General features: G+C 43.6%; 1 protein-coding gene across 1 annotated transcript in view; it reads right to left on the reverse strand.

The window, feature by feature from the left end:
• The window catches only part of fbn3 (fibrillin 3), a 63,484-nt gene that overhangs the window by 11,635 nt on the left and 24,346 nt on the right, over positions 1 to 27,503 (reverse strand). Inside the window, exons 7-37 of the mRNA XM_086223425.1 lie at positions 22,608 to 22,805; positions 20,004 to 20,129; positions 15,882 to 16,007; positions 11,699 to 11,851; positions 10,006 to 10,206; positions 9,773 to 9,916; positions 9,424 to 9,543; positions 9,179 to 9,304; positions 8,971 to 9,093; positions 8,437 to 8,712; positions 8,293 to 8,346; positions 8,088 to 8,213; positions 6,912 to 7,037; positions 6,478 to 6,597; positions 5,300 to 5,437; positions 5,133 to 5,183; positions 4,856 to 4,981; positions 4,538 to 4,762; positions 3,744 to 3,869; positions 3,524 to 3,652; positions 3,301 to 3,426; positions 2,988 to 3,113; positions 2,737 to 2,859; positions 2,519 to 2,644; positions 1,849 to 1,974; positions 1,420 to 1,542; positions 1,174 to 1,296; positions 955 to 1,080; positions 738 to 860; positions 358 to 480; positions 35 to 196 (exon numbers count right to left, since the gene is read on the reverse strand). Coding sequence (XP_086079551.1) covers positions 35 to 196; positions 358 to 480; positions 738 to 860; positions 955 to 1,080; positions 1,174 to 1,296; positions 1,420 to 1,542; positions 1,849 to 1,974; positions 2,519 to 2,644; positions 2,737 to 2,859; positions 2,988 to 3,113; positions 3,301 to 3,426; positions 3,524 to 3,652; positions 3,744 to 3,869; positions 4,538 to 4,762; positions 4,856 to 4,981; positions 5,133 to 5,183; positions 5,300 to 5,437; positions 6,478 to 6,597; positions 6,912 to 7,037; positions 8,088 to 8,213; positions 8,293 to 8,346; positions 8,437 to 8,712; positions 8,971 to 9,093; positions 9,179 to 9,304; positions 9,424 to 9,543; positions 9,773 to 9,916; positions 10,006 to 10,206; positions 11,699 to 11,851; positions 15,882 to 16,007; positions 20,004 to 20,129; positions 22,608 to 22,805 — 4,221 coding nt within the window. The remainder of the gene's footprint in view (positions 1 to 34; positions 197 to 357; positions 481 to 737; positions 861 to 954; positions 1,081 to 1,173; positions 1,297 to 1,419; positions 1,543 to 1,848; positions 1,975 to 2,518; positions 2,645 to 2,736; positions 2,860 to 2,987; positions 3,114 to 3,300; positions 3,427 to 3,523; positions 3,653 to 3,743; positions 3,870 to 4,537; positions 4,763 to 4,855; positions 4,982 to 5,132; positions 5,184 to 5,299; positions 5,438 to 6,477; positions 6,598 to 6,911; positions 7,038 to 8,087; positions 8,214 to 8,292; positions 8,347 to 8,436; positions 8,713 to 8,970; positions 9,094 to 9,178; positions 9,305 to 9,423; positions 9,544 to 9,772; positions 9,917 to 10,005; positions 10,207 to 11,698; positions 11,852 to 15,881; positions 16,008 to 20,003; positions 20,130 to 22,607; positions 22,806 to 27,503) is intronic.

Raw genomic sequence — 27,503 nt, forward strand, 5'->3', positions numbered from 1 at the left:
CAATCGCTAGGTCGTCGATTCTTTTTGTGCATACTGGAGTTAAGGGCGGGGCACAGTTCACAGGGGTTTCCCCAGGCACTTCCCAGGGAGCAACAACATGAAGCTCTGGTTACGCCAACTCCGATCTCAGCGCTGCAGGAGATTCCTCCATCGCCACGGGCGAGGGTGTCCAGGAAGCAGTTACCGACACGAGTATCTGAGAGACACACATATTCCTTCATTGCTACATTGTTTTAGGGCAGCTTTTGAGGTAATAAGCTGGTGTGAGAGTGAGTGTAGTCTTCATCACTGTCGATCATACGGCACACCTGCTACATGTGGAAGAGCGCCGCAAACCCTGCTGTCTCACACACTCACCTACGCAGCCCACTCCAGTGGGGTTGAGCTCAAAATCAGCTGGGCAGTTACACAGGTAACTTCCAGGAGTGTTCACACACAGCCCGTTGATGCAGTTAACAGGGTCCGCACACTCGTTGATGTCTGCGGTACACAAGGACATGTATGCGCTCAGCTACACGCATGAAAGAACCCATGACGTAACACGCTTCTGTATGTGAGGAAAGCTCAGATGCTCTTGATGATTTTTATGGCCCAAAAAAATATTTATTACTTATAAGTTGTTGTTCATTTGCAGAAGAAAAAAACTTTCACGGAAATATGCAGGGAAGAGTTTTTATTGTCAATCTAACTGAATATTAGATGATTTTAGAGGTATTTGACAGACGTGCGATGCTGACCTGTGCAGTTTCCTCCGCTGCGGTCCAGCTCATAACCATCATCGCAGACGCATCGGAACATCCCTGGAAGGTTCTGGCACGTTCCGAACACACAGATGTTCTGGAAATTACACTCATCGATGTCTATGGAAATGATAACAGGGAAGGGGAAATATTGGTTGTGCAACCTGTAAGATAGAAACATAAATAAACAGAAGAAAAAGAAAGAATGTAGTACCTTGACAGGCCTTGCTGTCTTCTGTAGGAGTGAAGCCCATCTCGCACTCGCAGCGGTAGCCACCCGGGGCGTTCAGACACTGGCCGTTCTCACACAAGTTCACGTTGTCTGCGCACTCATCCATGTCTGAGACAGAACGGGACAATGCATTTAAAACACAAGGCGCACAGCAAACAGTATCTGGACTTCGTTTAACTTTATAGTCAAAAAATTTCTTACCAGAGCAAGAAAAGCCATCTCCGTTAAAGCCTTCCTTGCACGTGCACCTGTAGGATCCTGGTGTGTTGACACAGTCTGCATTGGGGTTGCAGTTATGGTCCTCAGCAGAGCACTCGTCTTGATCTACAGACCCAGAGAAAACGTGAGACCGTTCAAAAAAAAAAAAAAACTCCGCCTCTTCATTTTTTCACTGATATGTTCAATCTGTTTGAACATCATAGAGACATCATCTGGATGTGTACTCACCCACACACTTGATGCCGTCCCCTATCCAGCCATCTCTGCAGCGACATTTAAAGCTGCCAGGAACGTTGATGCATGCAGCATGCATGTCGCAGTTATGAGCTCCGACCTCACACTCATCGATATCTGGAATTAATATTAACATTAATCAGAAAAAATGGGTTTGACTGTTTTTTCTGTCGAGATGACACCTAAACAAATACAAATTTAAGAATTACACATTGTTGCATACTTATTTCTGTGTTTGTAGTTTGTGACTAGGGCAGTGCTCCATGAATTAATTATTATTTTAAACACAGAAGTACTGTATGCATGAAATTGTATTCACACACAGTGCAGTGTGTGTGTGTGTGTGTGTGTGTGTGTGTGAGAGAGAGAGAGAGAGAGAGAGAGAGAGAGAGAGAGAGAGAGAGAGAGAGAGAGAGAGCGTACCTGTGCAGCCTGTGGATCCCTTCTTGACAAAGTATCCCAGCTGACAGTGGCAGATGAAGGAGCCTTTGGTGTTCTCGCAGTCGCCGTGGAGACAGATGTTCGGGTTCAGATCACACTCGTTCACATCTGCTCAGACCAACGCAAAGACAAAGATCGTACATGAGTGTCTCGGCCTCGGAGAGAAGACTGACAGAAAGACACGCTGGGTCAGACACTGAATGAATAAATGAATGAAGCAGATGGAAAGAGTGAATGTGCGTCCAGAGTTAGACGATGATGAGCGGACAGCTTTCAGTACGTGTGTGAACGCTCAGGATGTTGTAAGATCTGATAACTGTGACCACAGACAAACAAATCAGATTTCCAATTTCCAACACTATCTGCAACATAAAATAATTAACTATTTAATTTCCATACAATCTAAGCCATAGTCTAACATTTCCAGTTAAATACAAAGGTTAAAATACATTTCATTTTTGCTAACAGAAGAGATTCGGCTGTTTATTTGCACATAGAGCAAAGGAGACAGAATTGATCACAAGTGGACGCAGCGTAATGCCAGGAGGGAACTCACGTCGCTTGTGAACGGAGGTTCAGGTCTGAAAAAGGCCATTAACGTAATAGACAAGTATGACAGGAGAAGTCTATCAGTGTGATGTTTTCTGCTCACCAATACAGGTTCTCATGTCCATAGAGGCCATGAAACCATCGTAGCACAGGCAGCGATATTCTCCAGGAATGTTGGTACACTGGCCGCCGTCACAGATGTCTGGAGTCTCCTCACACTCGTCAATATCTAATGAAGCAACAGAACTAATTAGAAATGCATTTCTTCACATATCTAATTTCTGAGTCACTAACTAATTAAAATATAGCCTGTTTGATTACCTGAACAGGTCCTGAGGTCAGGCATCAGAGCGTAGCCTTCGCTGCAGCTGCACTCGTAGCTGCCCTCCGAGTTGGTGCAGTGAGTCTCGCAGCCTCCGTTCATGATGGTGCACTCATCAATGTCTATCAGAAACAATCACCGTTTAGGTCCCACAGAAAACTTTTTTTTTTTGTCATGTCATGTCATTTTGCCATGTTAGCAGATTTCCTAATTCAACCCCAGACCACTGAATATTTTCTGCACCACTAACCTACGCAGCCTTGCCGGTCTGGTGTGGCCTGGTAACCGGTGTCACAGGAGCACTGGTAGGTCCCAGGCATGTTGACACACTGGCCGTTCTTACACAGGTTGTCACTCAACTGGCACTCATTCACATCTGACAGAACCAACGAGAACAAAAAAGTACAGAGAATCAGCAAAAAAACAAACGAACAAAGAAAAACATCACCAGGAAACTGGGTTTAAATTATTTTTCAGCATGAAATCTAACTTGAATCTGACTGATGCTATGAACTTGGAAAGCAGCTTTAGATATGCACGTGCCTGTATGATGTACGACCCACCTTCACAAGCTGATCCATCAGAGCTGAGCGAGTGTCCGGTGGGACATTCGCACTCATAACTCCCTTCTGTGTTTAGACATGTACCTCCATGGCACAACAAGGGGTTTCTCTCACACTCATCAATGTCTGCCAGTAGAGAGGAAGAGGAGGGGCAGAGAAGGCAGGAGAAGATTAGAAACGTTCCTCAAACTGTGGACATGAATACACGAGAGTGCAGTCATACCCATGCAGTTCTTCATCATCATGAAGCCGCTCTCGTAGCCCTCGAAGCATTCACATTCAAAGCTGCCGGGTGTGTTGACGCAAGTACCATGGCCACACAGGTCCGGGGAGATACGACACTCATCAATATCTAAAAATGGAGAAAAGATATTTTGACTTTTTTTTGTTAAGAAAAGAAAAACTAAGTTAACAAAGACTTTGGTTAATCTTTCCGTCCGTACCTGTGCAGTTTCTCTCCTCAGCAGTCAGAGCAAAGCCGCTGTTGCAGCGACACTTAAAACTACCAATGGTGTTCCGGCAAGTTCCGTGAGTACACAGACCCTGGAAGACCTTGCACTCGTTCACGTCTGGGAAAAACAACCAGACAAAAGAAACTCACTTCATATTGATACCACAATAAAAATACAAAAGTATAAATATTAACAACCATTTGACACCACTTGGCAGACCTAAGTATTTTATTACTGTAAATGCACCACTGCAGATGTGAGGAACGCTTATTTTATTAATTAGAACCATGAATCTGGATCGTCATGATTCTGGGGCAGAAAAAAACACACACGGTCCAAGTATCCTCGTTCTGTCATGGTTCTGGCTGTCTCTCTCTCTCTTTTTCCATAATGTTTTCCCTTCATTTCCCTGACCGTCTGTGTCTGTTTGTATCTATTTTGTTTGTTTCTATGTGTATGTGTATCTTGGCGTGGCTTTGGATCATGCTGGACCCTGCTAGTCCACCCAAACAGCTGCAACTCGTCTAACTAATCACCCTCTTCATTATATCTACCTGGTTTGACTCTCAGTAGCTGCCAGATTGCTCTGATAGCAGTAACTGTTATTGGCTAAGTCTACGCTTTCGAAGTGTAATCTTTGTGTTTTGATCTTGCCTCGCTCTGCTTCTTCACGCCGTCTAAGGCCTGACTCAGCCCCCCCCGACAACGTGAACTCGTCTGAGTTCTGCCTTTTGGATTTAAAAATAAGTCAAACATTTCATGTTCAGTATGGAGGAATTCATTACCTTTGTAGAAAGGCCTTCCAGTCAGAATGTCTCTGTTGGCAAAGCCAGGTCCTCTGGGACAGATGGCTCTGTACTCGGGTGTGCTTGATTTGGGACACTCTTCACAGTCGACACCCCAGGCGGCACCCACAGAGCAGCAGCACATATCCACGCGGTACCTCCCTGGTAGCGGTTCACCACACTCGTCCTCATGCCATTTCATGTAGCACTGCTCACTACGCATATCTGGGGATTGGCACGTTTTATGTTGGTGATAAAATTTAAAAAAAAAATGGCTTATTGTTAAGAAACAATTCCTTTATCATGCAGCTGTCTTACCCACACATGTGCGTCCAGTACTGTCTAATGTCAGACCCTCAGCGCACTCACAGCGGAAGGAACCCTGGCTGTTCACACAGCGGCCATTTGTACACAGCCCAGGGAACACCTCACACTCATTAATGTCTGCCCGAGATTTCAAAGTGTGACACACACACAGACACACACAGGTTTCAAGTTAATTTACTTAAAATGAAGGGAAACTATGAGAATATAAGGATGAACTGACTTCACGGGTATCAGTGTTGGATGGTTGTGGGTCCATTTTGATTCTTACCTTCACAGACGAGTCCCTTCATGCGAGCAAATCCTCGAGAACAGGCAGTGTCTACGAGAAATGAGATGTGTGAGGGTATAAGAGAAAAAATATTGTACATTTAACCATAAATCTTTTTTTTTTCTCTGTATCTTGAAATATATGGCTTTATCCGTCTTTAAACTGACCGATCTCGCAGGGTTCGCAGGGGCTTCCCCAGGCGGCCCCCAGTGTGGAGCAACACTCAGACTTCAGCGTGGCTCCGTTGATGTTCACCTCACAGCGGCTGTCTTGCATGGTCAACCAACAAGTGCTCTTCATGCTATCTGTAGAGCAACAGCGGAGGGAACATGGTTAACAGAGAACTGGGGGCTTTCTTGCCAACGAATACATGAACATTTCAGAAAGTATTTCCTCATTTAAAAGCACAAATAAATGATTCATAACCCTGCATTGTTTATGTTGAGTAGAATTCCCTTCCATATTGCAGTTTGTCCGTCTCCTTATGATGATCCATAGAGAAGTTTGGTTTTTAATCTAAACATTTGTGTTCTTGTCATCTGCAGTCAAGTGTTTAGGTCAAAGTAGAGTGTGAGCAACACGTAAAACATTACTCCACAGCACCCCTACAGCTCAAAACTCCACATGATTACGTAAACCCTGGCAGTACACCACAAAAACAATCATCGCTTCACCTTCTTTACTGCGGGCAGAAGTTATGCTGAGTAAAACTCATGTATCATTACATTTAATCCTACGCTATTGTATATCAATTGAACTGAGCGAGTCATTGTAGTGACACCTTGTCTGCGAAACCTCCAGGCCACCCAAACACAAAACCACAATTTACTTTCTTTTCCTGCTGAGTGATGTGCTGTGAAATCAGAGACACACCAAACCAAGAGGAATTCGTAGTCCTCCGACCGAGCCAGCTCATGCAATATGCAATAAGTCTATTTATCTAACGACTCACTCCCCTTTTCCATGTACAATAACATCTGGATGGCATGTACCTTCCTCAGACTGATTTCCCAAAAGTAAGAAACCTCTAAACAAGTGGAATTTGTATCCTAAGCACAGAGACTTACATACCGCATGTCAACTTCAATCTATAGTGGATCTCTATGAGTAACATGATAACCATGTGAACCAAGGCCATGCATGCAAGTATTTATCTAATAAATCATCTGTGCGAGTGCCATTTTGCCCAACATCTGAGGAGGATAATGGCTCCTTGAAATCTAAACCGCTTCAGTATTTGTTTACAACAGTAAGTGTCTATTTAAATGATTCAACACTTTATTCCCACTGATGCTCATTATTGTGTGTAATCATTATATAGCACGTGCACGGATGGATGTCTTACCCACGCAGATGGTGTTGGTAGAGTCCAGTTTGCTGCCGTGAGTGCACTCGCAGTTGAAGGAGCCGACCACATTGCGACAGGCTCCGTTGATGCACGGGCTGGACTCACATTCATTGATATCTGAAACATGTGCAAATACACACCTGAGGTCAGAGACGAGAGGCTGATTCAAATGGACCATCATCACAATTTGGCAGTTAAGCACAAATAAATGGCTTCTCCTTTTCATGTGCGATATGTTTACTGGAGACATTATACAAAACATCTGGTGATGTCACCTCATGATGACCTTGACTGTCCAAATTAAAAAAAAAAGAAAAGAAAAGAAAGACATTGATGAAAAGCAGCAGATTCACGTGTGTGTGTGTGTGTGTGTGTGTGTGTGTGTGTGTGTGTGTGTGTGTGTGTGTGTGTGTGTGTGTGTGTGTTTTAACCTTCGCATGTCTCTGAGTCTGGCTTGAAGACAAAGCCTTTGGGACAGGAGCAGGTGTAGGAGCCAGGAGTGTTCCTGCACAGGCCGTTGTCACACAGCAGACGGTTCACCAGACACTCGTTGATGTCTGCAGGGAGGTGGATGTTGAAAACAGGATTAATGTAAAGGTTATGCTGTTTAGAATGATTAGAGAGATTTGGATAAGGCTTATGACTGTGTTGCCAGGAGCACCCTGTGGGGGGTACTCAGGGAGTATGGGGTGGATGGCCCCTTACAAAGGGCCGTTCAGTCTTTTTACTGGAGGAGCGAGAGTCTGGTTCGCATTGCCAGCAGCATGTCGGACTTGTTCCCAGTGAGGGTTGGACTTTGCTAAGGCTTCCCTTTGTCATCGGTTCTGTTCATAACTTTTATGGACAGAATATCTATGCACAGCCGGGGGGAGTCCAGTTTGGTTGCGGGAGGATGTCGTCTCTGCTTTTTGCGGATGATGTGGTCCTCTTAGCTCCATCAGGCCACGACCTCCAGTTCTTGCTGGGACAGTTCGCAGCAGAATGTGAAGCAGCTGGGATGAGAATCAACACCTCCAAGTCTGAGGCCATAGTCCTCAGCTGAAAAAGGGTGGCCTGCCCTCTCCAGGTCAGGGGGGGGAGGTCCTGCCTCAGGTGTAGGAGTTTAAGAATCTTGAGGTTTTGTTCACAAGTGAGGGTAGGATGGAGCTGGAGACTGACAGGCAGATTGGGGCAGCATCCACAGTGATGCGGGTCCTAAACCAGTCAGTTGTGGTAAAGAGGGAGCTGAGCCAAAAGGCGAGGCTCTTGATCTACCAGTCAATCTACATTCCAACCCTCACCCATGGTCATGAGCAAATGACCGAAAGAACAAGATCGCGAATACAAATGGCCGAAAGGAGTTTCCTCCACAGCGTGGCTGGGCTCTGCCTTAGAGATAGGGTGAGAAGCTCGGTCATTCAGGAGGGATTCAGAGTAGAGCTGCTGTTCCTCCATGTCGAGAGGAGCCAGTTGGGAATGTGATGGATTGCCGACATTCCCAATGTATTTTGAGCATCAGACACGTATTTAGCAAAAGATCATCTCACTTTAAAGACTAAAGCATGTATGATGCTGAGATCTTGGGATGTAATAGACAAAGAACACAATCTACCTCAATCCACACTCACCGACACAGTTTTTTCCGCTGCTGTCGGACTCATAGCCGATGTTACAGATGCAGCGGTAGCTTCCTCTCAGATTCTCACACATGCCGTTCTGACAAATGTCCGGGTCCAGGGCACACTCGTTGATGTCTGAAGGAAGACAGGAGTTATCCAGCAGATGTTTACGACACAAGAGTTTCTCAGCGGCGTTCACACTCGTCAAACTCACCTCTGCCATCAGCTGTGATGCCGATACCACTGCTGCACACAGCCTGGAATTCAGCTGAAAGACACATGATGTTGAGTTGGATATTTACTGATCAAATAAACAAAGTATTTTATCATTAAAATAAGCTTAGCAATGAAGCTGTACCTGAGTTTCTAGAGGGGCAGGGGTGGCAAGGCTCTCCAAAGCCATGTTCAGGATTAGCACAACAGCACTCTGACTTGGTCACCACACCAGGGAAGGGACGCGAACATGTGCCCATCTTTATAGCACCATAACAGGTGGTTCTCATGTGAGTGTCCACACACACCCTGCCATCAACATCTATAGCCAGGCCCGGCGGGCACTCACAACGGAAGGAGCCCTCAGAGTTGATGCAGCGGCCGTTCATACAAATACCTGGTGTCTGACACTCATCGATGTCTGGTAGAAAAAGAGAGAGCAGGAGACAGTCAGTACATCTGATAAGGTGCGTTAACACAGGCAGTGAGGCGATCGTAAATGAATGCCACTGCAATCTTCTTTCCCATCATCAGTGCTATTAAAGTACTGTGGCTTGAATAGCACTTTGACTTCTGCAACGACACTGCACTAATGGCCTTTAAAAAAAAAAAAGAGAGAGAGATTACGAAGAACAACACATCTGTCACCAGCCTCTCAGGCTAACTTAATAAATCTTACCGGTGCAGTAGCGTCCATTAGCTGCGAGGGCAAAACCAGGCTTGCAGATGCATTTAAAACTGCCATCCTCATTGATACACATGCCATTCAGACACATGTTGGTGGTGGCGCATTCATCATGATCTGGAAGGACAAAAAGAACAGAATTCAGTTCAGATTTTTAAAAGGTTTATATAAAGTTTAATGTATTAACGTTCTGGCTCCTTACCAATGCAGTTCTTTCCATCAGGAGTGAGTTCAAACCCAGCATTGCAGATACACTGAAAGCTTCCCTCGGTGTTGACACAGCGGCCGTTACGACACATCACTCCATTAACAATACACTCATCAATATCTGTGCAGAGGAGCACAAGCAGAGCAAGCAGGGTTCAATGTCTCTGAAAGACCAAACTACTGCAGCTCAGGTCTTAACGCTTTTAAAATTAGAGTTACAGAGATCTCAGTGAGACGTACCGATACAGGCTTGTTTGGTGGAAGTTCCCTGGTAACCTTCATGACACTTGCAGTGATATGATCCAGGTGTGTTGACACAGTCTCCATTGATACAGGGATTACTCACGCACTCGTCCACATCTACAGAGATAAATAAAGCAACCATTAGACCTCATCTGTTATAGTTTCATTTCTACTAATGACCCCCCCCCCCCTGCAAGTTTTGACCTAGACCACTTATTTTTAAGTTCTTAACATGTACAGAAGATGGCAGCATGGTGCATGAAATGAAGTGTTACACACTCACATAGTCCTGGATGAGGTTCTATTTATGTGTATGCAGCATAATGTGTGTGAGTGTGTTTCTTACCGATACATTCCCCGCGAACGTCTTGCCTGTAACCCATGTTGCACTCGCAGCGGTAGCTTGTGGGAGTGGGAATGCAACGTCCGTTCAGACACAGGTTGGTGAAATGTTTGCACACATCGATGGTGTCGTTGATAGTAACAGTTCCTGAGAATATGCAAAAAAACGCACCGTCAGAAGACAAAAAAAAGTTTGTATCTATTTACCAGATTTATTAAGACCTCAGAGGATCTCACCTATTTGTTGATGTTTCAGAGATCCCCCACCTCCTCCATTGCCGCCTATACCACCGTTACCATTGCCATTAGGTACACTTGGAAACTTGTATCCGTAGTTGAAGCCATTGCCGTTGGTGTTGGGGAAGTGTCCGTTAGGGTAACCGTGAGGGAGACCATGTCCTTGGGGAACCCCAATAATACACAGACGCCTGAACTCATCTGCAAGAAAAAGAAACGTCAGTGGATGAATGTTTACTGCAGGTCTGATGAAACAGATAATAGTCCTCCACAGACCATTTTCTTTCTTTCTTTCTTTCTTTCTTTTTTTTTGCATGTGTGGATGATTAATTCAAAAACCTCCCTGGATCCGCCTGAATTCTTCTCATGAATGTACCAGAAATGTTCTCTATTTCGTGGAACGGCAGGATTCACAAAGGCCATTGCATGCAACATTTCTTTTATTCTTTTTTTAATGGTGTTGACTTAAGTGTTTTTACTGGTTTCAGCAGCCTGGAGTAATGTTTGGCAAATTAGTAAGAGGATTTGTGATGTTCTGCTCAGCTTTATGGCCTAACAGTAGGTCGAGTCTTTTATTTTAATGTGCATTTTTCAACATTTATTTTCATTTACGACCATTAGAAAAAAAATAACGATAATTTTGCCGCCTTCGGTTTTACAATGATGCTGTCATTTTCTGGTATGAATCAAGCTTACAGGCGAGTGTTTTCATCCCTCCCGAAAATTCCAAACTTCCACGATGAAAGGTAAAACCAGCTCAGCTGTTGTGATGTCTGCACCACAAGGCAATAACAACAGTGGTAAATGACTGTGATCCCAATACTGACCAAAATAGTCGATTATGATTTTTACCATAATTGAGCAGCCCTATTTTCAACTTAGCTCATTCTCTCACACACACACACACACACACACACACACACACACACACACACACACACACACACACACACACACACACACACACACACACATCTTTAGTTAAGTCAATTTGAGGTATTTACATTGACATGCATTCATTTCCTGGAAGACTTAACTCTAACCACTGACAAACAAATCAGCAGTTTACCAATTAGGGACATGGTTTTCCTCCTCAAATGTATTTGCATTCCCAAATTAACTGGTTTTAAGTCTGGTTTGTGTTCCTGAGAGTGACTTAAGTCATACTCCCAGGCAGGACATTCTGCAAGAGATCAGTTCTAGATGACACAATCTCACGCAGGGACGTTTTTTTGAACTCCGGCCTTGACTGAAGGGATGAACGTCATTATCTTGACACAAATCTTTCCCATCTTTCTCCATTTGGTTTGTGATGATGGCATTATCCTCATCAGTTTGAGTGGATGCGCACAACAACTCAAGGCAGCACCTCCCTAACAGAATCCGTCTGGTCTAGTTTAACATTATTGAGTTGAATTCCTTTGGCTTGTGAACCATTTACGCTGTCATGGTTTTATTTACTGCCTGTCTTCGTGCCAAGTCACTGACAATCAGCTGTGGAAACTGTCGGAGTTCAGAAGGGGAGAAATGATAGATGTTCTGTTCTAATTTCAAGCTCATACCTATTTGTATTGTTTGGGATGAGTCAGCTGGAACATATGCAGTTGTCAGTGCTGAAACATTAGATTTGCACGCATCTTTTTTGTTTTGTTTTTGTTTTTGGAGTTTTTTTTTTCCCCAAGGGTGTACTCACCGGACCCCCTCACAGGACACATCTCAGGGATCTGTCCCAAAGCCCAGCAGCGTCCTGTTTCACAGCAACACTGCATCTTGGTGAACTGACCATTAAGTTCTCCAGCGCAGCGACCGTTAGCCAGCGCAGAGAAACAGGTGCCCACCCGCTGGTCTGAAGACAGAAGAGACACGTGAAAAGACAGAAAAAGTTAATAAAGAAAGACAAAGAATTACAGCTATAAGCACATGTAGATATGCACAAAGTGATACTGTAAAGTAACAAAGTTCACTCGATTTCAGATTAATGGTACTTAATTTCCATTTTCAAGCCTCGTGAAACAGAATTTGGGCAAAAAATTTGTACATAACGAACCTGAGAGGTCATGGAAAATAAAACAGCACTCCCATAAAAAAAGAGATGAGGGATTGTTTTAAATTTTCAGATGAAAATTCTGTTTTTGTTTTGTTTTGAACTTTTGCTTGTTTAGCCTCTTACACATCATATCAGTCATACTGGGTGTAGTCAGCGTTGCAACAGACTGAACATTTCATCGGAGAGGTCAGCAGAGAAATACCATTCCACAGACTTGTAGGTAAAAGCCCCCAGGGCTGTCGACATGGGGTCATAAACTTGTTGGGGCAGTGACCCCAGAAGTAATCTGCTATAATACTTAGTCAAAAATACATAAGGTATAATCTCGCGCGCACAGAGCCTGGGTAGCCCCCCTCGGGCTGTCCTGTGTTCTCAATGGTTACTGCAGAGGAAACTTCTTTATGGGCTGGCAGTGGGAAAGGTTGCCTGGGGTCTCGACTAACTGCAGGCATCTAAGGGGCCTCCAAAAAGGGGTCTTATTTGTTACCAGGTCAGGGTAAATGGAGCAGGAGAAGGCGCTGAGGTTCAAAGAGTGAGTGTAAATTGAGAGGAGGTTTGTGGGTATTTAAGGGAAAATACCCAGAGAAGGAAAAAAAAGACCTACTTAGAGAAAGAGAGAGGGAGAGAGAGAAAGAGAGAGACATTGAATACGAAGATCTTAAGTGTATCTACAGACACAAGGGGGAGAAAAATGAAAAACCAAATGAAGGAGTGGGAGGTGCACATGTCGATTAACTCACTAATGAGCCAGCAGTCTGGAATTAATCAGTTCCATGTGGAGCAATTCTTGCCAATTAGATAGAATATGAGGGGCTGCACTGTGTCTGGGAACATATGTAGTACAGCGTACACACACACACACACACACACACACACACACACATACGCAAGTAGACAACATATGTATAAATACACACAGACAACCCAAAAAGCATCCCTTCAGAGTGACCTAACCGGCGGCATGGCGGCGGAGAGGGAAAGGAGGGTTTTTCTTTGGAGAGGATGATGATGTGTTCAGTTAGATTGTTGCTCCAGCACACAATCATATGATTTCATTTGTGTTTCTATAGGATAACTGACTGGACCCCATGTGACAGGGTGATAGACCTGATAACTGAACCCCCAGCAGAACCTGCAGGCCTGCTTCATAATGTCACGGTGCAGTCGGCGCCAGGCCACCTACAGCCACATAGCGTAACCTTCAGACCGCAACTGTACATCCTGCTTCTAAAAGTGAGGGCGAGTAAGCGAGAATTCAACCTTATAAAAACAGTTTAGTCACTTTATGTTCTGACCACACACTTAAAAAAAAAAGGCAACAGTGAAACAGTGTGGGAAATTCAATCAAGCCATGTGAGTCTCGTCAAAGAGGAAACCAGGAGAGTTATGGTACCTTTGAGTCCAAGTCTGAGGTGTGACTGAGATGATTTAGACCCTGAACCTGTCTAGCCTCCATTTGTTTGTCTGTCTCCTCCCAATCTACTTTTGTCCATTTTGGAAATGGGACAGAGAAGCAGGAAGGATAAATGGGGGTTATGTCTGGCACCTGTTTTATTTGCTCTCTCTCTTTTTTCTTTTTCCCTCCAGCTGAAGAGTAGAAGAGCAAACCACAACTAAAGAAGGGAAGTACGGGATCCAGATGTCAGTAGATGGGAGAAAAAAAGAAAAAAATTGGAGCAAATAGGAAACTAAAAATGAGAGTGCATGCATTGGACATAAAGAGAGAGGAAGGGAAAAAAAGCAGTCAGAAGAGGTGGAACAAGAGAAGAGGGTTTTCTACTGTAAATGGAACTCTCAGTTGAGGGATGGCGTTTTGGTGTGTGATCCATGCAAGAAGGATAGAGAGAAAAATACATAAATCACCACAGGCTAAATGAAACGAAAGAGGATGAGAGTGGAGAGGAAGGAGGGGAAAATAAGGAAAATATGGTCACGCATAAAAACAGACAGATGTCGAGTCTTTGAGTCAGGGTGATTTGATCTCTCTGTCAGTGGTGGTTCCACTAACCCACACATCACATGAAGTATACCAGGCAACCTAATTCTTCCTCACCGTAGCCTCAGTTCATCAGTTTCATTTCTTCAACCCTTCCCCTTCATTTCCATCTCACTTTCTTCTCCTCTTCCTCTTGTCTTCATGTGAACTAAAAATGTATGGCGTCCTTGTGTGTGTGTGTTTTGTGTGGATGTTTTTTTTTTATTATGGTTTAACATGATTTCACTTGAGTGACATTTAATGCCATAGAATAAAACCATAGTTTGAACTGTCGGGCTGTAGCAGATGAGAACATTTTATGTTTCATCTTGGGATGCAACGCTTCAGCAGGCCCACGATTCAGGCTTTTGGGTCACAGTTTTGGTTTAGATTGTTTGGTACATTATGGAGAAGCCAGAGTAGTGGAGCTATCTGTGTCTGCAGGTGAGAAGCCAGATGAGCGTATGCATCCTGTTCTCTGTGCAACAGCACCTTCTCTGGCCATTGGGGGAAATACAGCAATACCAAGGTCACCCCAACTGCACTTCATCGCCTTTGGGTAAAAAGGTGATGACTCAACACGTGACAGAGGGTGCATGCGGTGGCAAAGCATTGGGCAGGTAGAGTTGGGGGGGGGGGGGGAACGGGGGGATGGTTCATTTCTATATTTTTCAACACCATACAGCAAGAAAATGTTTTATTTGGGAGTAACAAACAGTTCAGGGATGAAAGGGAGCTTATCAAACATAACTAGCTGAAGCCACCAATGTTCTACACCCACAAACCCTTGTAGCCAGGTCACAAATTCCTCTCTGGAGAGGTAGAAGCTGTCAGCATATTGATACCTATGGATTTAGAGTCACAAAGGTTCAGTGTTCAATTTTAGGTGCATCAATTCCACTTTATTGAGGCTGACATTTTGATTTCTTCAGTCTTCCCTTTGTTGTCCCTATATTTCTCCTTAAACAGCACCATATGCTTTTACCTTGAAGCTGCACAATCACATGACAGGCAAGCACACACACACACACACACACACACACACACATGCGTGCGCAAACAGACGTATAACCGATGAGATCAGCCGCCATCCTGCATGTGCACGGGTGGGCACATGTCCCTGTGCATAATCTGAGACGTACGTTAAACCCATTTCCTCTCACGTGTTTTCCAAAACAACAGCAGAGGACCCCGTTATTTCACCCAGATTGTGCTAAAACTAGAAAATTTTTAAAAAATACAAGCATTTATAATGTGAGATGGAAGTGGGGGTAAACATGTATTTTCAATTACAAGTGGTTTTGCTTTGCTGCAGGAAGTTTAAAAAAAAAAAAGATCAGTTTCGGGGGTAAATCTTGAAATACTATGTTAACACCTGGTTGTGTTTGACTGTGATTGTCATGAGGGGTGAGGATTGCAGGAATATATTAACACCTGGTAGGGTTTCATGGGACACGTCAGTTAGGTATGCTCTCTATGTGTGTGTTGGAGTGTGTGTGTGTGTGTGTGTGTGTGTGTGTGTGTGTGTGTGTGTGTGTGTGTGTGTGTGTGTGTGTGTGTGTGTGTGTGTGTGTGAATGAGTCAGAGGGGCACCGACGTTAGAGCAGATTAATGCTGTCAAGGCCAAACAGTGCGTGCAAGTGTGTTTGTCCGCACATGGAGACCACAGGTCTGCAGGCCAGTTTGACTCATCAGAACTCACAGGAAGAAGTGATGGAGCAGTGGAAGTTACTGGCCAGATGGGAGGAAATGCATTAATGAGAGAGATGGTGTCTGAATATGTGTGTGTGTGTGCGCACGTGTGTGACAGAGAGAGAGACAGAGCGACAGAGAGAGGGAGTGAGAGAGACTCACCCACACATCTGGAGCCATCTGTGCTGGAGATATGACCTCGTGGACAGGTGCAGACGTAGCTACCAACAGTGTTGGTGCATTCGCCTCCATCACACACACCAGGAATGGTGCTGCATTCATCGATATCTGAAACAAACAGTCACGCCAGTTAGTTCATCACAGCCAAGGGCACATCTGGTCAGTATGGCTCATGTAAACTCTGCAAATTCTTTTCAATGTCCTCAGTTTCTTTCTTTGAATCGATGCAGTAGCAGGATGCTGTTAGAGTTTAGTGTGCTGGAACAAAGTTCCCTCTGAAAGAACAACAACAGCAAAGAAATCGAATGGCTCTGCAGCTGGCAAAGTGTAACATATTTCTGGTGGGTTGAGCTTAAAAACATATAAATATAACGACTCCAATGCATGCAATAATTGTTCAAACCCATAATGTATCAGGTGACTTTGCCCCTGCTGTCGCAGGTTCCTTCAGTTTTGAAGTTCTCCTTCTGTCCGTGTGTATTTTCTCTAGTTTCCTCACCATCAAAGATGTTCAAAAAGTAATACTCAGTCCAGCCAAGGTGCTGGTAACTGGGGTATAGGAGACAAATTTGCCTAAAGAGCTACAGCATGTTGTCTAATAATTGGAAGGTTATTGGTTCAGTTCCAGTCTCTGTCCTGAGCAGCACGTGATGCCTTTACCACCAGTGTTTGAATGTAAATATGTCATGAAGTGCTTTGAGTGGTCAGTAGACCAGAAAGCGCCATAAAAATGCAGCTATTTACACACAAATGTAATAAAGGCTTTCTTCTTCTCAAACAAAAAGACTAAAAAGCCATTAGTGCATGGGGCAGCATGGCATGGAGGTAACATGGCCATCTAGCAACTGAAAGGTCGCTGGTTCAATCCTCACTTCACCCGGTGGCCACGTCTTAGTATCCTTAAGCAAGATACTGAACCCCTAATTGCTCCTGATGGCCCTGCAACCGACTCACTATCCGTCCGGGGTGAAACCCGCCTCCTCCAAGCTGCACGTGCCAATTAAATCCACATTGGAAGAAAGAGAACTCAGTAAACCCCGACATACAGGAGTGATCTCTGAGAATACCTCGGCACGGTGTTTGGCAGAGCTTTCATATGTGTGGTATGTTTTATGATGGCATTAAGTTGTGTTACTGTGTGAAGGAGACCTCAACACTCCATGATGGGGGAACCAAAAAGTGAAGTTCCAGAAGGTATTGGGTTTTTATGATGTGTCCCACTTATTTATACGTATACGTAATTACTGCACCACTGCGGGGCATAATTACATTTGTACAGACATGTGTATGTGTGTGTGTGTGTGTGTGTGTGTGTGTGTGTGTGTGTGTGTGTGTGTGTGTGTGTGTGTGTGTGTGTGCGTGCGCGCGCGGTAGCCTGTACAAGCAGAGCGGGGGTGTGTTACTGTGTGCCTTTCTTGGAGGAGAGGGCATGTAATTCACTCTCTATCAGCCTGTGGATGTGCGCTAACAGCTCACAGGCTGACTCCCGTCTGACAGCGGTGGCAGGAGGCCTAGGTGAGGCAGTAAAAACCCAGCCAAATAAACCTTGTGTCAGCAGCAGCAGGAGCTCGCCAGACATTACACTCCACACTGACGCAGCGCTTTGGGACTAGCTGTGTGGAGGAAAATGAGTGTCACCTGGATGAAGCTCTAGTTGTCACATATGCCGCATGTTTATCTCAGCCTACGCTAAATTTCAAAAACGTGTGTGTGTGTTTGAGCCAGTTTCTGTTGATTTATCTAATCTAAACTGTGAAGCGTGAAACTGTCTCCGCGTGTGTGTATTTGTACAGTGGGAGTGTGTCGGCGTGATGGGAAGGTCCCTGTGTAACGGATGCTGAAAGTGTTTCTTTGTTGAGCACTAACAGCTGGTTTTGAGCCAGAGGACTGTATTTATGGAGGGAAAATGGAAGGAGAAGCAAAAAGAAGAGAAGGAGGGGAGGAGAGACTGAAAAGCCCCCGTCGGAGCTAAAACAGACCGTAAAACCAGGTGCCTTGTTGTTCCTAAGCCCATCAGACACCCATCACATCTTAACCGCCACTTTATCTTAACTACTCCACCAATTCCACCGTGAAACCTCTCAGTGAGGCTGCATAAAGTAGAGCATTTTCATTAAAAAAAAAACTTTACCCAGAGGACGTGTGCTGATGGTTTGTGAAATTACACTGAACATGGGTTTTCTGCAGACGTACAATTGTCCTCTTGTTTTTACAAGATTTAACAAACACTGAGTTCTTTCTCCTCTCACTCGCATGCTTAAACAACACCAGAACTGACAACGTATCACATTTCACATAGACTTGAACGAAAAACGAGCCACAGAAAGTTGAACCTAAGTAAGAAACCTTTTAATGCAGTCTTTTTTGACGCGTGTAGACTAATATATTCAGTAAAAATAAAAATGAGTTGCAGCTCTCATCTTGACTGGTTTTACAGTCTGAGACTAAAAAGATTATTCCACTCCACAACCAAAATTTTAAACCATTTGGTGGCACCTTTGTTGTGTGATGTGCCGGACCACACACACACACGCGCACACACACGCACACACACACGCACACACACACACTGGCACATATTTTTTAACTTTCTGTGAAGCTCGTTAAGCAGAATGTTTTGATGCATTTCTATCCCGTCTCTGAGTTCTTGGAAATATAAGTAGTAAAAGTGCTCAGCTCTGTGGTACTGTGTGGTACAAACTGGAATATGGCCACCACATCCAAAACCCAAGTCCTGAACTGTGGCCTTCAGCCAAACCCACAACTGTAAGTCAGTTCAGTGAAGTCACCCTCCACGTTTCCGCCTTCATTCACTGACACATAAATCACTTTTTGTGTGTGTCATGATAATTGCTTTTCATGGATGTGAGACAGTTTCCAGCAAATATAAACAATATTCTGTCTGTATCTGGCAGTTCTTAAGACACGCTAAAAGTTACTAAATGGAGAATTAAAATAATAATTCATACACTGCTCCACTGTAATTGCCAATCTAGGCTGGGCCTTGTTCAGTAGAATGGAAGTCATCTGGCTGAAACAGTTTAAGGGCTTTCTGTAATCCTCCCTAAGGACTAAGAAAACACCGGCCTCAGTCCAAGAGACACAACCGCTGCCTGGCTAACTATCAAACTGTTTAGTCCGGGCATTGTTTAAATTCCATCTAATCAACACATTGCAATGTGATCCCCCTCTACCGTGTGTGTATGTCAGTGTGTCTCCGTTGAGTTGATGCGCACATGTCCAGACAACTTTAACTCGGAACATGTCGTCACTTTTTAAACGCCCGTCAAATGATCCTTGCAAACCCGAGGTTATCATGAAGTGCAGAGTCCATGACCGTCTCGCCGTAAACTTTACAAAATCTCAGTGAAGATTCTTTTTAGTTGAGATGTTCACACACTCAGGCGAGGAGACCTTCAGTAAAGTTCAGTTAGTAGTGAACGGAGAATAACTCTTGAATAATCGTGTTGTCTGATCATCACACTTTGAAACCTTAAAGTGACGTTTGAAGGTGTTTAAGAACTTTATCGTGACGTATTTTTTGAACGAAACAGGGTTGAAAGTTGCAAAGTGATAGATATTCGGTGCGCTTGAAAGCGAGTGTATCCACATTAACGTGGTTGAAATGAAGTGCATATCATACATTGTTTTAGAGGGACTAAAAAAAGTGTAGGATTCTGATATACAAACATAAATAAATTCTTTCTTCCATTGTTTTGTGTATACTATTGAACGGGGGAACATTTGACAAAAGATTTGAAATGAAAGAGTGAGAAAAGACATTTTTTTCCCCTTTCAATTTATTATATCATTTGTTCTCATGGTCAATAAACTATGAAGGGTTTACAACATTGATAGTGAATATTTATTATGTTTTGTACAACCAAAAGGTGTGAAATGGCCTGGCGATTATGTATGTGAAAATCAGTGTGAAGAATGTGAAGAATCAGTGCTGCTGTTAGTGTTTATCAATCACAAGAGTGATAAAAGGCAGCGTATGAAAATGGCTGCTGGTTTTGGAGATGAATTTACACCAGTACCTTCATAAGTTTACAAAAGTTTCTATTTGTAATTGTTGAAAAGGCCATTTCTTAATCAACTCACCTTCACATTTGTGGTTGGTTTCGCTCTGACGGTGGCCGGCGGGACATTTACACTCATACGACCCCACAGTGTTGATGCAGTTACCTCCAGCACAAAGACCAGGCACCGCTTGGCATTCGTCCACATCTAAGAAAAGGTTGCACAGACAGTGTTGATAAGAGCAACAAAAGTTTTGTATCCATGTTTGTCAACCACCTAAAAACCCACAAGTACTCCCATATGGTTCAGAACATGTTTCTGGTGCACCCTCTGTCAATATTCAGCTATTTTTCAAGGGAACTGATGTACAAATCAGTAGTAACATGGAGCAGGCGACTTCCAGAAAGACCAGCTTGAACAGGAAATGACTTCTTTCGTTTTTTTCCCAGCATTCAATGTGAGTCACTTTTACCGGTACTTGTTACTGGGCGGGTTTCTTGAAAAATCAGTGTAAAGACCCTCTAGGCCCCTCTGATCCTGTCTTTGCTGAGACATACAACACATTTACTCACAAAGTAGCATTATATTGGACTCAGTGTTAGTCAGGCACTGAAGAGAATCAACTGTGAAACCGAAAACGCTGGAACATCTGTGCAAATCCACACAAACAGCCTGATTCAATCAGCCGAATACATTCAATCTTCCATTTTAATGTAAGTACAGTCGAGTGCTAAAGGGCGTGAATGTGTGTGCGCGTGTGAGTGTGTGAGAGCGAGAGAGAGAGAGAGAGAGAGAGAGAGTCTACCCGCCAACATTTTTGATGTGGAGTCTCTGGAGTGCAGTCCTTACATTTGGATTCATGGTCATGTGTGCTTTATACTGCTGCCAGCAAGACGTTGCTTTAGGCTCTCTCTCTGGCGATTAGGTGTCTTTGGTTTATGTGTGTGTGTGTGTGTGTGTGTGTGTGTGTGTGTGTGTGTGTGTGTGTGTGTGTGTGCGTGTGTGCGTGTGCGCGCGTGCGAGTGTGTGTGAGAGAGAGAGAGATAGAGACAAAGAGAGTGAGAGAAATGGTGCATGGAGAGATAAATAGATAGTGAAGACAGAACTAGAGATTCTGAATAAATAATGAAAAAAAAGTCAGCTACATGAGATGTGAGCCACAGAGAGATGCTGATTAGCTCGTTCTGGAACATTCTGGTATATATTTGTAACATGTGAGCAGCCAGGCAGCCATATCCAAAAAGAGTTCAAGTTGTGGAGCAAAATCTAAACTACTTTCAGGTCCCAGATGCATTACCCTCCTGAATCGCCTTCACGAATATCATATATACAGCGACGTATTACCTTATCAGGCCTTATAAAAGCAATGCATTATATTTAATATAGAACCCACATAATACTGAACCAGGAGAAAGACATCGGGACATTTACAGCTGTTGTTCTAGCAACAAAACACTGTTTTCTGTGAAACCTCGAGACATTTGGAGCCGCTTTTATTTATCACGTATTTGTAATTCAAAAGCCACCTTGATCTGTAAATATGCCGTAACACCGCCATGTTCTATATTCATGATTTTTCTGTAAAAGTCCTCCAAATTACACAAAAAAATAATCAACTCTATGTCCTCAAAAGTAGCTCAGACACTGCCCTGATGGTTTTTACCATCCACACACCCATAACTAAGGGGGGGGGGGGGGGGGGGGCTGGATGTGAGAGGACCTGGATGACATCAACATGGGACATGACTGCCACACGGGTAGCATAATGATGCAGTGTTATTGCTTAGTCTGCTCTGGGTGATTATAGAGGCACGTAGAGGGGGTCAAGTCTGGTCTGAGGGATTCTGGGACACCAGCAACAGGAATGTTGATAAAAGAAGGTGAATCCTAGTTCAGATTGTCTCACTCTCTTACCGTTTTAATTTTGCCTGAGACGTTTGATTCTGTTGTGTCTATCTCCAGCTATCTATAGTATGTATGCAGTACTTCACCCAAAAAGTGTGTATTTTGCCTTTCAATAGGTGTCGTGAGCTCATAAAGACCTGACGGGTTGTAACTAGTTTGTTTTAGCTCAAATTAAAGTGTTTGTGTATAACTGAGCGCACGTTTGGATAAAGAGGACGTGGATTATACCAGAAGATACACTTGAGAGTTTGTAAAACTGATGTTTTTGGACAGTTTTGCCGTTGCTAATAGCTGATGGGATTATTATCATTAGCTTGAAGCTAAACACAAAAAGAAGTGATGCAAGTAAGCACTTTTTGTTTCTCTAAGTCAAAACTCACATTTGGGCATTGATTCTACTAACATTTCGCACATCATTGGTAAGAACAGGATAAATCGTGTATACACAGCGTGGCAAAAAGCTCATATCTTCCTGTTTGTACTTCTAAATACTGTGACGTTAGGGAAAGTCATGTGTACACCTTCCGTTAAATAAGACCTTAACAGGAAGACACAAGTGAGTATCCGGACTACGGTGTGCATGTAAACACTCCTCAGTGTTGTTAACATTACTTTGAGGATGTTGTGGGCAGGAATTGCAGCTGAGATGATGACAGATTAACGAATGGTCCCAGTGTTTATAGAGGCAATCGAATGAATGCGTGTCTTCCTTCATCACTATTACAAGGATGCTCCTCCAGGTGCGTCAACAGAAAAGACAGTGGATGTGTCTCGTCTGACCTTGGCAGGCTCCAGTACGGATGTTGGGGATGAAGCCTCGTCTGCAGGGGTGTGGCTGGGCGGGGCACTGCTCGCAGGGGTGGCCCCAAGCTCGACCGATGGTAGCGCAGCATAGTGTCTTGGTGCAGACTATTCCACTGAGCTGGCCCTGGCACATCTGGTTGTTCACCTGTGTGAAGCATGGCCCAGTCCTGTAGTCTGTGGTGGGAAAAGCAAATAACCTTTGTTAGAGGATTTGATTGATTCATAAAAGACCTACTCTTCGAAAACATCTGGTGCGACATAAAAAGAAACAGGATTACGCACAGATAATACTTTAAGGAGGAGGTATATATATTGTGAAATATTTGGCAAAGTGAGTCATTGATCTTTGGCACAGCATTAAAAAAGAGGCTTTTAGAGACATGACTCACTGGACCTTCAAACAACTCTTCAGTCTCACAATTTTAAGTGCTTCGCCTTCGGATCAACAATTGGCTTCCAGGGAGACACATTTATGAGGAGGGGGATAAGAAGAACGATATTAGTGTTGGTAGCAGAGTGTCAGAGCACATGATTTCAGGCATCATCCCACTACAGATTGGACAGCAGCAAATTGCCAATAAGGTTGGAATGGCTGCAATGTTTACAGTCTCAGTGACAACAACACCGAACAGCAGCATCAGTGAGAGCAGCTAACTGCAGCGCGGTGGTCCGTGACATCACCCCACTGCAAACTCTTGAAATGAATGCAACAATGGGACAATGCATTTTTGCGTGACAACAACACGTCCTCACGCAACACATGTTCTTGATAACACAGGAGTAGATTTGCCCGTCTTTTCTTAAAGGAGACGGAGGAAACCGTAAGTAAATACACACGCGAGAACAAAAATGACCTCATGCTGAAGTCACTCCAGCACTACATCCATTCAGGAGCCAAAAGATGGATTCCCCTCATGGGAGAAATCTTTATTGAGTTCACCTCGGCGGTGCCAAAGTTAATATATAAAAAGTGGATTGTTATAGTTGAGGATGAAAGATGGACTGCATGGACGGCTAATGAAGATGTGGAGGAGAGTTCTGCTCAGCAGCGAGGGTCAGAATGAGATGGAAAGATAACAAATCCGAGTCCTCCTCCAGAGATATTACTCTTATTGGCTTCTTGAAAGGGGATCACAGAGAATGGGGCAAAGTAAGGGAGGCTCAGAAAAGAAAGGAAACAAGAGAAAATGTAGGTCAAAGTGAGCGTGCAGAGTTGGCTTCTCCTTGCATCTGTCTTTACTTCTCTCTACCCACGTCGGGTCTTCCTTCCTTCCTGTCTGTCTTCTATTCTCTCCCTGCCTTCCTCACACCAGCTGCTATTTGACCCTCCATCTTCATCTGAGAGTCTCCCTTCACTCCAAATATTTCCAGGCAGAACACTATATTTCTATACACCATACTGATGTTAATCCTTCCATCCTGCTTTCGAGGGGAAAGTCTGTTTTTGAATTATCCTATCATTTTTCTGATGCTAAACGCATCTGGATATTTTTAACTTCACAACATCATCAGAGGCCGTTTGTGGCCTGAAGGTCATTTTTAAACACGTCGCGCATATACAGTGTTAATGTGAAAAATCTAAAATAATTTAATAACCATATATTACGTGAAACAGGGTCAATGTGTAATTTGATAGGGACTATTTTCAGATGTGGATTAATACAGAACAGATTTGCTGTTCTCATTGGTATTCACACCACTGCGCAGAGGTCATTTAAGAACAGCTTAAAATAAACTACAATGTCCATGTTAACTGTAAATGTTACACTAGTGAATGTTACACTCACTCTCCCAAATGTATTTTTAGTACTTCCTTGACAACAATGGACATTTATGGCACTGAACAATAAGTTATGTCTAGCTGCACAGTGTTATTATGTACTTTCTAGTACTGACAACTCAAAACACGGATTATTATGCATATTTCTTGCTAGAAAAAAATGACAAAAAAGGGTGAGGCATAGAGAGAAAAAGGAAAACAAAAGAGCAAAATGTTCATGGCCGACAGAGTTTCCTCATTGAGGAGACAAGACTCCCCCATGCTCTGATTGTCCAGCAACAGCAGCCAAGTCCGATAGTTTGTCCTTGATTAAATATATGCGCATACGCGTGCTTTTCTGCCCACTCTGTTCTCTCCCTTAAACACTCACATATAAACAAGATAGCACATACTCATCTGTGTACATTAACGCTGCATCTGGCTAAGGCATCGAGCCAAACAAACGGCTGGCCCTGCGATCCCAGCTTCTTTTTTCTCTCCTTTTCTTTTTTAAGTACAAATAACACTGTCTCTTTGTCGATTCATTTCAAATAAAGGCCCTCCATGTGACAAGCTGGTGTTTGTCTTGGGCATACAAGTCAGTCACATCTGGATATATGTAAATTCAATGGACACATGGGAGCATGGGCACAGGCAGGTTAGGACAAATCCAACATCCTGCAATCCAACATTTGGAAGCAATTTTGTCTCATTAGTTTCAACATTCACCCGATCGTCTCTCCTCATTCCTAAATCCACACTTAGTGACCTCAGTGTCTCATCCACACGTCTCTGCTTTTTTCACACAGCCTCTGTGCTACCTGACGTCAAGCATACACAGTTTATTTCCTGTAATGATGACAACATGCCCACTCGGTGTTGTCTCATTTGTTCGGGTTTTACAATGCTTTTATTGTATAAACATTAGCACATTCAACTCGAGGGCACTCAGAGTCAAGGCAACCTCAAACTCAATGCTTACACGTTAAACCAATTCCTCAGGCTACACCCCTCCACCAAGTTTGGTGAAATTTGGCCTCATAGTTTTTGCGTAATCTTACTAACAGACAAACGGTACTGAAAATGTCACTACCTCCTTGGCAGACGATATAAAAGTTTCCAGAAATTGCTTCCAGTTGTAGTCCAGTGTGAAGCTTTCTTAAGGCTGCTGATGCACTCGTAACCTTTCACCCAGATCAGTCCACATGGATTAGCCAGCCAGTCATATCAGGCGATGCTAGCAGGATTTGAGCCCTTCACATGTAATGTTCCTTTAGCCATACAAGAATCTAACATGGCTGAAAAATGCTGAAAGACGGATTAAAGGAAGACAAAATACTATAAAATCTTAGGCAAGAATCTTCTGGGAAAACACTTTCCCATCACTTTGTCCAGTTGTGGGATCAGTGAGGGCCTTGACCTGAGCAGTGGCAGAAAAGGAGAGGAAGAAAACCAGTACAAGATATGAGCAAAAATCCATTTCAGACTCATTAATAACTGCTGAAGTATTCAGAAAACTCCCAGGAGAGGCACTCAGAGAAGATAAGAAACGTGAAATGCGAGTTGATTACGTGATAATGAAGTTGTACGACAGGAGGTCAACAGGTCAAACGAATAAAGGGAAGTTTGTATGTGCACGAGCCATTGTGTGTGCATGTGTGCATGCATACGTGTGTGCATGTGTGCATGCATACGTGTGAGCATGGGCGCATGTGAATAATAAGAGACAGTGTGCGTATTCTGTAGACTTTATACAGCTGGAAGATTTACTCTGAGCATGAATGAATTACGTACCTTTTCATAAAGGGAGAGATTTTCTAATTACCCTCTGAGTGCGAGTATGTGTGTGCGTGTGCGTGTGCGTGCGCGCACGCGCGCGGGCATGTGAGTGCACCAACAGAATGAGCACACGTCTCACTGCTCTTGCAAATGTTCTGATTGCATCTCCTTGTTTATGTCCATATGTCCTTTTGTTCATGTGGGTATAAATAAATGATTCAAATGTGTGGGCTTGTTTGTTTTCATGTGTGCGTGCCCATTCGTGTGTGTGTGTGTGTCTGTGTGCGTGTGAGTGTGTGTGTGTGTCTGTGTGTGTGTGTGTGTGTGTGTGTGTGTGTGTGTGTGTGTGTGTGTGTGTGTGTGTGTGTGTGTGTGTGTGTGTCTTGATGTGTTTGGGAGGTTTGTCCTCCATCCATAGCAATCTCTTCAGGTCTTATCACAGCCATTATCAACAGGCCTGAAATGGCTCTTTTCCTTAAGCCCTAATCATTCCTTGAGGAGTCTGTTCCTTTTATTTTTTTGGTTCCAAAAAGCATAAATGTGACTGAATGTTTAATACATCGTAAACACACACAAATAAACAAAGGCAGCAGATCGCAACTGTGGAAGAAAAAGAGCGCCTAAGCAATCTACAAAGATCTGTCAGTGCGAAGCCTTTTTCTGACCTTTTTGAGGTCGTACTTAAAGAACACACTCGACTTGATAGACCAAACAGCTGAAGTAATAATTGAACACATCAATACACTTTAATGATTGGTACCATACTTTGTAGCAACAAGCTGATGCTTTCTGTACCTTACTGTACTGCAAAATCTATCTGTGCCTCAACAGCTATTTTAATCTGTTTTTTGGGAAAAAGTCCCGTTACAATACGAGCAGCAATGGAACAATAAAGCAGACTTTATTGAATGCAGCCAAAAACACATTGGAGCAAATAGGCTCCAAGTTCGATCAACAACTTGCACTCATGGCTCGTGTTACTAACTCTTTGTAGTGTTTTCTTTTCTTTCTTATTTTTTTTCCGGCGAGACTTCTATTTTTCATCAGTCCAGATCAAAGACAGCCTTCATCCCTACGCTTGTCAAATAGTGATGAGAACAAAGCAAAACCTGAACTTGACCTGGACTCTGACTTCCTTAGCGTTTTGTTTATGAGATGGATCATCCAAATGTAGCGCCGCCGTGAAAAGCAGACACCGTTATGAATTATGGTTAATATGTAACACAACAAATGAATTAAGCCAGGGGTTACATCATTAACACGGTGCCTGAATGAAGCATATTCAGTGTGTTATGGCAGATAAAAACACTTCATTTATATTTGCTCTTTCCTGG

This window comes from Aulostomus chinensis, chromosome 14 (assembly GCF_037954235.1).
Source record: "Aulostomus chinensis isolate RoL2024-O1b breed Wild chromosome 14, RoL_Achi_v1.0, whole genome shotgun sequence".
In the NCBI taxonomy this organism is placed as follows: domain Eukaryota; kingdom Metazoa; phylum Chordata; class Actinopteri; order Syngnathiformes; family Aulostomidae; genus Aulostomus; species Aulostomus chinensis.